The sequence below is a fragment of the Phaethon aethereus genome, assembly GCF_964289735.1.
Source record: "Phaethon aethereus genome assembly, chromosome: 15".
NCBI lineage: Eukaryota > Metazoa > Chordata > Aves > Phaethontiformes > Phaethontidae > Phaethon > Phaethon aethereus.
In genome coordinates this window covers 16,124,888-16,136,066 of record NC_138591.1, presented here as the reverse complement: position 1 = coordinate 16,136,066, position 11,179 = coordinate 16,124,888, and the positions used below count along the sequence as shown (strand labels likewise).

General features: G+C 47.8%; 3 protein-coding genes across 3 annotated transcripts in view; 1 reads left to right on the top strand and 2 right to left on the bottom strand.

The window, feature by feature from the left end:
* Positions 1-138: 138 nt before the first annotated feature.
* SNRNP25 (small nuclear ribonucleoprotein U11/U12 subunit 25) lies at positions 139-3,605 on the bottom strand (the record flags this gene model as incomplete). The annotated part of the gene is made up of 6 exons (XM_082006719.1): positions 139-424; positions 1,829-1,891; positions 2,956-3,030; positions 3,132-3,237; positions 3,309-3,399; positions 3,495-3,605. The coding sequence occupies 5 exons, from the start codon at positions 3,603-3,605 to the stop codon at positions 1,837-1,839; spliced, it is 438 nt and encodes a 145-aa protein (XP_081862845.1). The 3' UTR covers positions 139-424; positions 1,829-1,836.
* A 49-nt stretch (positions 3,606-3,654) lies between these two features.
* On the top strand, positions 3,655-4,155 carry POLR3K (RNA polymerase III subunit K; the record flags this gene model as incomplete). The annotated part of the gene is made up of 3 exons (XM_082006721.1): positions 3,655-3,765; positions 3,844-3,931; positions 4,010-4,155. The coding sequence occupies 3 exons, from the start codon at positions 3,655-3,657 to the stop codon at positions 4,135-4,137; spliced, it is 327 nt and encodes a 108-aa protein (XP_081862847.1). The 3' UTR covers positions 4,138-4,155.
* Positions 4,156-4,645: 490 nt separating this feature from the next.
* The window catches only part of GTF3C1 (general transcription factor IIIC subunit 1), a gene marked incomplete at its 5' end in the record, with an annotated part of 43,212 nt that continues 36,678 nt past the window's right edge, over positions 4,646-11,179 (bottom strand). The window contains 5 exons of the mRNA XM_082006718.1: positions 4,646-4,929; positions 6,452-6,644; positions 7,491-7,530; positions 9,040-9,694; positions 10,212-10,498. Of these exons, the coding sequence (XP_081862844.1) occupies positions 4,708-4,929; positions 6,452-6,644; positions 7,491-7,530; positions 9,040-9,694; positions 10,212-10,498 (1,397 nt within the window). The 3' untranslated portion in view covers positions 4,646-4,707. The remainder of the gene's footprint in view (positions 4,930-6,451; positions 6,645-7,490; positions 7,531-9,039; positions 9,695-10,211; positions 10,499-11,179) is intronic.

The window sequence follows — 11,179 nt, the reverse complement described above, 5'->3', positions numbered from 1 at the left end:
ATACTACATTTTTAACCAGAGTTGTTTACTACTGCTAAGGTGGTGATTAAACGGTAAGGTAGCGTTTTAGCTACTGTTAATTGTTCTGCATAGTCTCTGGCTATGTTTGTTACTTTATCTCACCTATGCTGTTTCATGTACCAGTAGTCTCAATCCTTTTCTAGCACCCAAAACAGGCAGATGCAGATTTGCAGGTGGAAATAAGGGCCTTAAAAGCCTCGGAAAACTACAGGGTCTCTTTAATCACTGAAAGCACACTCCACATACAGCTCAGAGGCAGACATTTCAAATAGCAACTGTAAAAAACATGTGAAAATGTCCCTTCAACTAGCGTTTGTTTCTCTTTGAAATGTTACAGCCTTTTCCTCCAGGAACGTGCTGAATCCACAGTTGGGTCTTGGTAGGGCTGGATTCTCTGCTCTCTCTGTTAAAGAAAGAAAATATTTGGCAGTGACAATAGTTATTGTATGCTGGGCTTTCTTATCACCACGCTGCCAGACTGAGACAGGCCAGAGGGGAATCAGCTGGTGCCGTAGGTGACTTGCTAGTCATAGGCACACCGGGGCTGATGGCTTCTGTCAGAGCACATGTTTTGTTACACTGGATGTTGCAAATGTGGCAGCAGTGAAAGAAGAGGAGCAAAAAAAAAAAAAAAAAGTTACTGTGGTCACAAAGCTAACAGCTTCTAACCCAACTAGCTGGAGCTGCACAACAAAAAACCAAGCATTTGGAAAAGCTGCTCTTACCACTGCTCTTCAGACACCGTGTTTTTAGATGTTGGAGGGGAAGCAGACATAATTTTAAATTGACTAAGCTTGAGAGTCTGGACCACATCTTGTGTTTGTGGGCACAAGTTTCTAAAAAGAGCAGTATAATGCCAGAATTATGTCTCCACAGGTTACAGGTAAATACACATTTATATGTATATTTACTATTATATGCTATTAGTGCTTCCTGGGTTGGAATTGTTCTTAAATGCATCAGTTGCACAGAAATATCATCACCAAAAATTGTTTCTGAAGGCAGTAGACACCACTAGACAATGAATCAAGTTTCTATAAACCAGAAAATGGAGAAACTGGGAGTCAACAGGATATGCATGCTAAGGTTCCTTTTCCTAACTCCTTATAGCTTGCAGCAATGGAGAAAAATGGCTCAAAATGCACCCACTGTGGAACAGCAAAACTGCTGCTGTGTTTGCTTGTCGCATTTACTTATGCGCACCCACGGGACATCTCTGCCAGCTGCAGGTGCTCCGAATGGTACTAGGGTGCCAGGAGCTGGAGAGGAGAGCAGTCACACGATGGAAGGACCCAAAGGACCTGGGTGACAGTAATCACCTGCAGCACAGGGACACCTCCATCCTCCTAGGGCTTAGTTCATGCCCAGCCACATTCCTGACAGTGATTTACAGACACTCAAGAAGGCTAAAAGAAAGCAAGGTCCTAGAAGCAGTCACAACAGCAAACAAAGGAACACTGCATCTAACGAGTCTCAGGACCTCATGGGAGCAGATTCGGAGTCTAAACATAAAGTAGGGTTAGAGATACACCATTGCCAGCACTAAGATGTTGCTGCAGCTGCTACTCCTGATGTATGTTAACTGCAGTAGCTGAATTACCATTTCCCTGCCCTGAGAGAAGCGCAAACACCACAACCAGGATATGGAAATGGACCACAGCCAGGGCACAAGCCTAATGCAGACTCGGGCCTTCAGCAATGCGCTGTTAGGCAGCGGAGAGCAGCAACACCAGCTGCTGCGAGCCTGAACACGAAGGCCCAGGGAAGATGAAGGATTGGTAGCTCCTAATGGATATTCAGGACTTACCTGACAGGTTACTTTCGAAGCTTCTTTATGAAGCTGACCTCATCCCGGTTTCTGATGCCGTACCTGAACAGAGAGTGTGCTGTTATATGCCAGTTTCCCAGGAACCACAACTTTTGAAATCCTATAGCCTTCTCTCTCTTTCCCAGGGGGAGATGGACACCTATGATCACATGCTGTGCTCTAATGCAGGACAAGTTAACACCTTTTCAACTGCAATACCCCCTTAAATGCAGCATCTGTCACCCATGGCTTGCTCTGTCAAGGACAACTTTGCTTAGGGCCGTCTTGCTAGATTTTTAATACTTTTAGACAAGCTTTTCTTGCTGGTCTGCACACAGGCTGGTGTACCCAGCACTGCTGTACGCAACAGCTAGAGCGCTCGGAAGCACCTCCTGCCTCCTTGCCCTGGAAACGGGCAGGGAAACCTACCTTTCTACCTACCTCAGCAGCTCTGCCAAGCCCTCTGTGAGGGTGACCCAGCACTGGAACATGTTGTCCAGTCTTCAGATATTCAAAAGCCAACTGGATGCAGCCTTGAGCAACCAGCTCTAGCTGACCCTGCTTGTGCAGAGGGCTGGACCACACGACTCCCAGAGATCCCTTCCACTCTGGATCCCCTCCACCACATAGTGTGTCCTGGCCCCATCCTCTGCTGCACAGCTGCTCCTCAAGTGCTCCCGGTTTCCCTGGAGGTGAACGAACGTGCTTCATGTGCATGTCACCATCCCTGGCTGCCTCTGCATTCTGTTCCCCTCACACTCACACGTTCTCTCACTGCAGGATACCTGAGGTACAACCTTAGCAAGTGTAACCTGTTCTGCAGGAGTTTGGCACGGACAGCCGAGGGGCAGTTAGGTCCAGGTGCCTTGGTGTGGTCTGAAGTGGATGAAGGCACTTGGCACAGGACAGTTGCAGCCGAAGAACTACCCGAGGCCTTCCTGCCCCCCAGATGGCCTCTCAGTCTGTCCCCCCGCTGTGGGATATTCAGTGCTGGTCCCAGCTGCCAGACAATTTCAAGTGCAGGACCTGTCTGAGCCAGGGCACAAAGTCCAAAGTCGGCCCTGTCCGTGCAGGTGCTGTGCGGACTCCGAGGCCGCTCAGCCCCCAGATGAGGCAGGACCACTCACTCTCGCAGCTTCTTTCTGTCGTCTGCCAGTTTCTCTCCGCCGTAGGTCAGGTGGTACGTCCTCCATATGTATTTCCTAGGAGAAAAACACTTAGGGGGAGCGGCGGGAGTAACCGCCGGCCGTGAGGAAGGTGGGGGTGAGCAGCCAGAGCCCCCCGGCCCCAGGGTCCCGCTCACCAGCTGAGGTGCTGGACGCCGCCCTGCCGTGCCTGCCGCAGCTGGACGTGCCGCCGCAGCGCCTTCTTCAGCTCCAGCACCGACGCGTTCTGCACCACCACCACGGCTGGGGAGAGCGGAGAGCCCCGTCAGCGCCCCGGCCCGGCCCCGCCGCCCGCCCCCGGCCCGGGTACGCACGCATGGTCTCGCCGTCCGCCTTGCAGACGCGCACCGTCATGGCCTGCCCGTGCTCCAGCGCCACCTGCGAGCCGATCTCCTCCGCCGTCACCTGCGGGCGGCACGGCCGCGACAGCCGAGCGAGGCGGGCCTGAGCCCCGCCGCCGGCCCTGCCCCCGGCCCGGCCCTCGCCGCCCCCGGCCCCACCTGCGGCGGGAGGTCGCAGAGCAGCGGGTCCTGCACCAGCCGCGCCAGCGCCGCCTGGAAGAGCTCCAGCACCTCGGCGTGCGCCAGCTCCTCCTCCGCCTCGGCCGCCATCGCCGCCACCGCCGCGCCGGAAGGGGCGGGCGGTGCCGCGGAACCCGCGATGCTGCTCTTCTGCCCGGCCTGCGGCAACGTGCTGGTGGCCGAGGAGGGGCCGCGCTGCCACCGCTTCGCCTGCACCACCTGCCCCTACGTGCGCAACGTCACGCGGAAGGTGCGGGGAGCGGCGGGGTGGGGGGTGCGGGGCCGGGGGTGCGCGCGGCGCGGGGGCCCTGACCGTTGCGTCCCGCAGGTGACGAGCAGGAAATACCCGCGGCTGAAGGAGGTGGACGACGTGCTCGGCGGCGCCGCCGCCTGGGAGAACGTGGACTCCACCGCAGGTAGGGCCGGGGCGCGGCGCGGGGGCCGGGCCGGGCGGGGCCGGGCCGGGCCTGACGGCGCCGCGTCTCGCCCCGCAGAGCCGTGCCCCAAGTGCGAGCACCCCCGCGCCTACTTCATGCAGATCCAGACGCGCTCGGCCGACGAGCCCATGACCACCTTCTACAAGTGCTGCAACGCGCAGTGCGGGCACCGGTGGCGGGACTGAGCGGCCCCGGCCCGGCCGCGGGCCCGCGGCGAAGCGGAGGGAGGGGGCCCGCTGTGGCCGCGGGGGTGCGGGGCTGGGGACGGGGCGTCTTCTCCCGCAGTAAACGTGTCACCGGCTGGAAGGAGCCGTCTCCTGCGACGAGGCCCGGGGGCAGAGGAGGCTCAGGGCAGCTTAAAATGCAGACGGAGCTCAAGCTCACTCAGCTAAAGATGAGCGACCCCACCTTAGCCCAGAGGCAGCTGCTGTGCAACAGAACGGAAGGCAAAGCAAAGGTAAAGCCAGACCAGGAATGCTTTAAGGGGAGGGAGGAAAAAAAAAGAAAAAGGTGCCTTTGCTCAGCCAGAAACTGTGAACCCTACAAGCAATTATTGGTAAAAAGAGAATATACTTAAAGCATGATTGAATATTACCTGTATCTTATTGTGAAGCTTTATTCTGACTTTAAATACATTCAAAAATTATTTATCCCTTTAATAAAAACATGATGGTGCACAAATTGTAACATTTAATCTGCATTAACACTCACTCCTACAGGCTAAACCAGTTTTATACGACTCTGCTTTACCTCTTTTATACAGGGATAATCTGCACCCATTTATTCCAGTTCACTTCACAGGGGAACACTCTTCCCAGCCTGAGAGTACAGTCTATCGTAGGCTCATAGTATATTGTTGGGGTTTCGCTCAATTTGGGATTGTTTAGTTGTTCTTCCAGAACTGGCTGAGAAAACAGTGACACCAGGGATGGCTTTTTCATGTAGAATCGTCTGATGCAACCAAGAGTTTCCAGACCCTGCAGAAAGAGTCACATATTTTAGCTTGAGCAGTTGCAGTAAAAAAAATAAAAATGCACTGAATGCTGTTCTACCTGCAGTGTTCTCAAACATTGGAAGATTTATATGAAAAGTAGCTTTGCTTCACCCCTCAGGAGACCATGGGGATGGCAAAGATGACAGCAGAACACAGCAAGTTCACATAGCTGGATATATGCTTGTTTGTCACCTTCAGCAACATCTGGCTACTGACACAGAACATGGGTTCAACAACAGATCTCAACATTTAGGATGAGTTACAAGTAATTTAAGGCTGGTATAGATGTAAATCCCAGACTTCTGGGTCAGTTCTTGCTAATGGGTTAGCATTCATTCCCACAGCAACACCCAGCAAGGCAATCTATGTGCCAAAAACATCTGGGGTGTATTCAGTATGTGTTGTGTATGCATCTAGATTTTACTAATACTTGGTATATTACAGATGTAAGCTCTGTCTGTGGTTTCAAAACCAGTTCTTACCAAATTTATTGGTAGAGAAGTTAGATTCAAGTTCTCCAGTCTGTAAAACGTACAGGTAATTGCTTGATTCTGTGGATTTGAATTAAAATTTCCTAGGAATCTATTGCTTTCCCACATGGGCATGCCTCACCACTATCCATACTGCAGACTTAAAAGCTTTCCCCTGATCCCAGCTACCCTCGTGGCAGTGTTGCTGCACAGGACATACAGACAAACTGTGCTGGAACACCTAGGAGGCAGGATGGGTGCTCTGTGTGTCACCAGTAGTAAACACAACTTGCACTGTGACCAAAATGTAGGAGCCTTTGGACAGAAGTGTGGCGTACATACAGTGGAATATTCCTTCCAGCATTAGTAGGGGAAGTCACGGGAGGGACTGCAGTGTGGCTGCCATACTTAAGATTTTGAATCCTTACATGAAAAAAAAAAAATTCAAGAGTTCATTTGCAAAGTAGCAGTGGTGGCAATCAGACTTCAAGGTGTGGGAAAAAAATATGAGAAACTCAAACCATGTATTGTTTTACAGTTAAGGATGGATGCCTTTAAGCGGGTCTGTCAGGACAGAAGGTCTGTTTACAGTATTGTCTAGCAGAGACACATTTCAGTCTGATTCTCATGTCAAAGACTACCCATCTGAAAGGTACATAAGGAAAAAAATTAAGAGAAACTCTGCAGCGATTAACACTGCATTAGACAGCCCAACTTAATATTTCACAGCGACAAGCCACCACTCTTCAGTAACCAACCAGCATTTCAACTGCATGTACATCCATTTCAGAAGCAAGCTCAAATTTTAAAGGCAGTAATACGGTAATTCCAAGGAAGGGTAAAGCAGGCTTCCTTCCATCCTCACTGGGAACAGTAACTCGCTCTGGCTTCGGTTAATTTGCACTAAAGGGAGAAGGTTGTTTTTCACAGTTCATTCAGTCACATTTTCCTGGGACTTCCAGGAAAGTAGCTGCCAGCTCCAGAAGTGTGGAAGCTGAACCAGATTAAAGCTCACACAGCTGATGATTCACATACCTGCAGTATCTCCAAGACAGCAACAGGCTGCAGCACCCCCACGTAATGCTGCAGCAGCATGCCTTCTGTTATGCCGGGTTTTGTCATGATGTGATAGAGCACGGCTTCCATCATCCCCTTACACACGGGTTTATTCAGATTCCCATCCACAATCCTCCACGGTCTCCCAATGAAGCAGACGTTCTCGCAGGCCCTGCAAAAGACAATTTGAGTTCAGCTCTGGTAGGAGTTATCTTCTAGCCAGATTCCCCATGATCATCATTTCAGTGTAACAGAGGTTCTGACTATGTCCGTTGCCAGTGTTTGCTCACATGCAAGGTGTAATTTCTGCAGCTGCTCTGAGCAGAGACTGGTGCTAATCTACCAGACACTTCCACAGACCTGCAGTATTTCACACTAGGTGTTCACCACCCAAGAAGCGCTTTTAGCACCATTATTCCACTCAACAGTGGAACACTGTTTCTCTTTCTTCCTCCACCTCTTCTCACAACCACATCCGTCTACTCCAACCACACTTTTTGTGGTTCCATTCCTAACTCCGTTAGCTTGAGTCTTGATGACCAGGAAAGCTTTGTTTGGTACTAGCTCTGATACCCTCCAGAAGTTATCCAAGACCTGCTTCAATCTGCAACGTGCAGCAACAGTGCTCAGATAGGAAAGAAATTCCTCATTTTTAGCATTTTGGAGTCAAAAGACAGACCCTGCATGGAAATTCACATTTCCAGTACTGCAGTTTCTCCAGGCCTTTCCTGGGCACATGGAAGCTGACACTTTCTGGCTTATTTGTGAAATAAAATTACTTTTGTTCCTATGATATTTGGAGCTAGTCGGTTTTTGGGAAAACACGTGTATCAAATTTTTTCAGCTTGCATACAAGCACGAGTAACATTAACAAGAAAAATGGAGGAAAGCAGAGGGTTTCTCTATCATCGATGCTCACTGCCCATCAGAGCATAAAACTAAAGTTTCCAAATCATTTGCTTCCAGATATTTTGGTAGTGCTAAGTGTTTAGTTATTCTGCAGACATCTCTTACTCACCGGTCCCTGGCTGCCTGGGACAGATCTGTCATAGAACTTCCTGGAAAGAAAAGAACACACAGATTTTAATTAACCCAAACTCTTTATCTAGCAGAAGGTAAGTAAGAGGTGGCTGAGCTGTAAAATGCAACAGCTGATGCTAGAAAATAAGCAAACTACGCTGCTTGGTGTTCTCAGTTGCATGGGGAGCTCTAAGCTTCCACTCCAACTGCCGTTACCTGTCTGCTGCACACTCTTTCTTCCTCCACCTCTTCTCACAACCACATCTGTCTACTCCAACCACACTTTTTGTGGTTCCATTCCCAAATCACAGCAAGAGGTTTTATTCCTAGAAGTCTGATGACATGGCTGAACAGCAAGTAATTTTATGGACCGAAAGAACCGGGTTTCACACCGAGCGCGGTGCAGGTCTCAGCTGGCAAGCACTCACATAGGTTTGTTTAACTTAACTTGAGCAGAAGTCCGAGTACCTGTAGACTTGAGAATGCAAACTCAAGATTTCAGCAGGGTTCAGTTTCAAAGGGAAAGTTGTCTGTGCAACTTCCATTATGCGTTACGTCATGGGGTTTAATTACACAATTACTTAATGTAGGTACTTCTACCACACCCAGAGGCTAACAGCTTTGGCTTAAGCACACCTAAACCCTTCAGCTGGCCTTCGTCAGTAAGATGCTTGATAACATAACATAACATACTATTTCTTCCTTCCTGTATTACAAACAAATAGAGGAAGTTAAACCCAAAACAGTACTTTAGTAGTTTCATGTTAAGAACTGCTGAAGTCTTTGCTGTTTAGACAGCCCCGAGTATTTCCTGCAGGAAGGCTCCAATTAAACCATACCAAGCTCTAAGATGCTACGGATCAGTCTGCAGCTGTAAACGTGGGTAATGGCAGATCTTGGCAAAATACCACACAAGCAGTTAGCTTGTGATTCAATCTGAAATCAGAGGTGATAAAAACAAAAAATAAAATCCCCAACAACCTACTTAATGTAAAGCCTGGCAAGAACTACTAGCTATTAAAAAAGAAAACTGGCAGTAAAAAAGAAATGAAAATTAAGTCAAATTGGGTTACAAACGAGGCTATTAATCATCTCACTGACAAGTGCTGCTTTCTGGTGAACGCTTTAATGATTTTACAACTTTCAGTTATGGGCATTCTAGTTAAATGTACACCAGTAGTGCTGCGTTTTCTAGGTTTAGAAATGTCTAGCCTTTGGACTGAAGCCAGAGATGAGAAACTAGTGATCCAGATACGTTTTTGGAGAAGAGTAAGACATGGAAACGAGTTTCTAAAAAAAGCACATTTCTGGACTAGTCATGAACATTCCAGCAATAGGCATAAGAAGGAATCTTTGATTTATTTGAAAAGTTCCAAGACTCTCTGGATCAAGTAGGGTAATGCCAATTTGTCCGTGAGAAGTGAAAACCTCTGTCACTGGTACAGCTTCATAAAGAACCTAGTATTTGCTTATAAAATGGAGCTACCTGTCTGGGATCAACTGATAAGCTATTCCCTATTTTTTGGATGTAGAGTGCTCCTACATACCTTTAGAGACTCCTGGGTTCTCCTGTAAGTAAGTAAGAGCATCATACTGCTCACTGGCTGATTGTTCAAGGGTTGGGACTTCCTTGCTGTGCTCAGTGCTGAGCTCATCAGCCTCTTCAAGCTCTTTGTCCTCAGAAGAAGATTTATCTTGTTCCTTGTAAGCGTCCACATTCGCAGCAGCTGGAGCACACACTGGGTGTTCAGCTAGGTGTTCCATCTGTCCTCCCAGGGAGCCCGTTTCTTCATCCATGATTAAAGCTTCCTTCGTTGTAACAGCATCAGCAATGCCTGCAAAGTTATTTTCATCTGCACTTTTCAAAGCGCTCTGTGAAACCTGGCAGAGTTGATTGCCATCTTGAAGGACATCATTTTGAGTCTTGCATCTCTTCCTTGGGGGTTCTTCATCACTGACGGATTGTGTGTCTCTTCCCAGCTGCTCCACCTCTCTCAAACATTCCTCTCCCTTCTTTGGTTCTGGTGGCAGGCAATCCTGTTGTACCTCTGGGAGAGTGGCTTCTGCTCCTTGCTGATCAGAATCATCTGGTTTATTCTTCACACATACTGAGTGTAATAGCCATGGCTTGGCAAATACTATTGCAACCAGTCTTACAGCATGGCCTCCAACTTCTAAAACCTGCTGCATTTCAATAAGGTCCTAAAAAAAACCCAAACCAACACAAAAATGGTCTCAGGAGCTTTCACTGGAAAATGCCAGTTTAACCAAGTATCATGGAATTGCCATCTTTAACTGGCAGCAAAAAAAGAGGAAGAGCTTAGTAGAATATTGAATTTTCTGTCCTGCTGCACTGAAGTTGAAAAGATGTTTTACCCCTTAAACTTTTCTGAAATTACAGCACAAGACATTTTTGTTCAGCTAAAGTTAAAATGTAACTGGGAAAGAGTATTTTCCTTCTAAAGGTGAATGTTGGTTACTCTAGGTTCCTGAAACAGTTCATTCCTGTCTTTTTGTAAGTGCTGCTTTAATTTTTGGCCCTCCTATCCTAAATTTGAGGGGAGACTGCTATCAGGTATCGGTGTGTGATCTCTTGCCTAATATCAATAGCTTTGTTCAACTTCTATTTGCTTCCTGCAGCCTGGAAGATTGTCCTATTCAAGGGGAACACTAAGCATGCAAACATTAATGTATGGAAAGCAGCTGGCTGTAAAACCACCTGAATGTACTGCTCCAAGCTCCTGGTCCGTCCAAGTTCCACCTCTTCATAGCTGCAGAAACGTTTGCTTAGCTCAGCTTTGCAAATTCCAAAGTGGGAAGTTGCCTCTATTGCATTACGGATCTCCAAGACAGCAGCTACATCACTGGGATTATAGCCATAACATTCTGTACACTCATGAAGAAACCGATCAACCTCATAGTTTTCTTCTTGGACTTTTATCAGCCTGGTAAAAGTTTCAGGGAGGCAGGAGACTCCCACAACCATGTTATCAAGCACAGAAGAAACTGCAAAGCAAATAAAAATCAAGTGTATGAGCTGTGAAGCAGTTGTTACTATGCAATATGCTACAGAAAGAAATATTCTGAGACAGTCTAGAACACCTCTAATCTGTCTATTCCAATTAAAAACAGAGCTCAGTTTTCCATCTTCATTGCTGCAGTTTCCTTTTTCCTTTCTGCCTTATACATTTGTGTCTGAAAAGACCTGTAGAAGAAAAGCAAGCTGCTTTACAAGGGCTTACCCTCATATCAAAGTGAAGTATCACTGAAATACAGTGTAGACTTACTGGTATTCTAACACTGGGTCAGCTTAACTCTAAGTTAGTGAGGGAATCATCTCCTTTTTTCTTGAAGAAGGTCAAGTGAGAAGTCTAGGGCAAGGAAATGCTATGGAGGACCCTATTAATCGGAAAAAATGGATCCATGGCAGAAAGCTATTGGCCAAATAGACTACAAGTTGACAATGTCTTAATACAATTAGTATAAGAAAGTGTCTCTCTTTGGAGACAGGTCCATCACTGCACAAAACTGATCCCCACTGTACGGAGTATTCAGAAGTTGAAGCAGCGTAACCCCCTTTTCCAGTCCCAGATGATTAGAGGGTAGCTTTGGCACTGTTCTTACCTGCTCCCCACCCTTTTATCTGCAGGCTGCCTTTACATCCTGCCTTGTGGGACACTCACACAA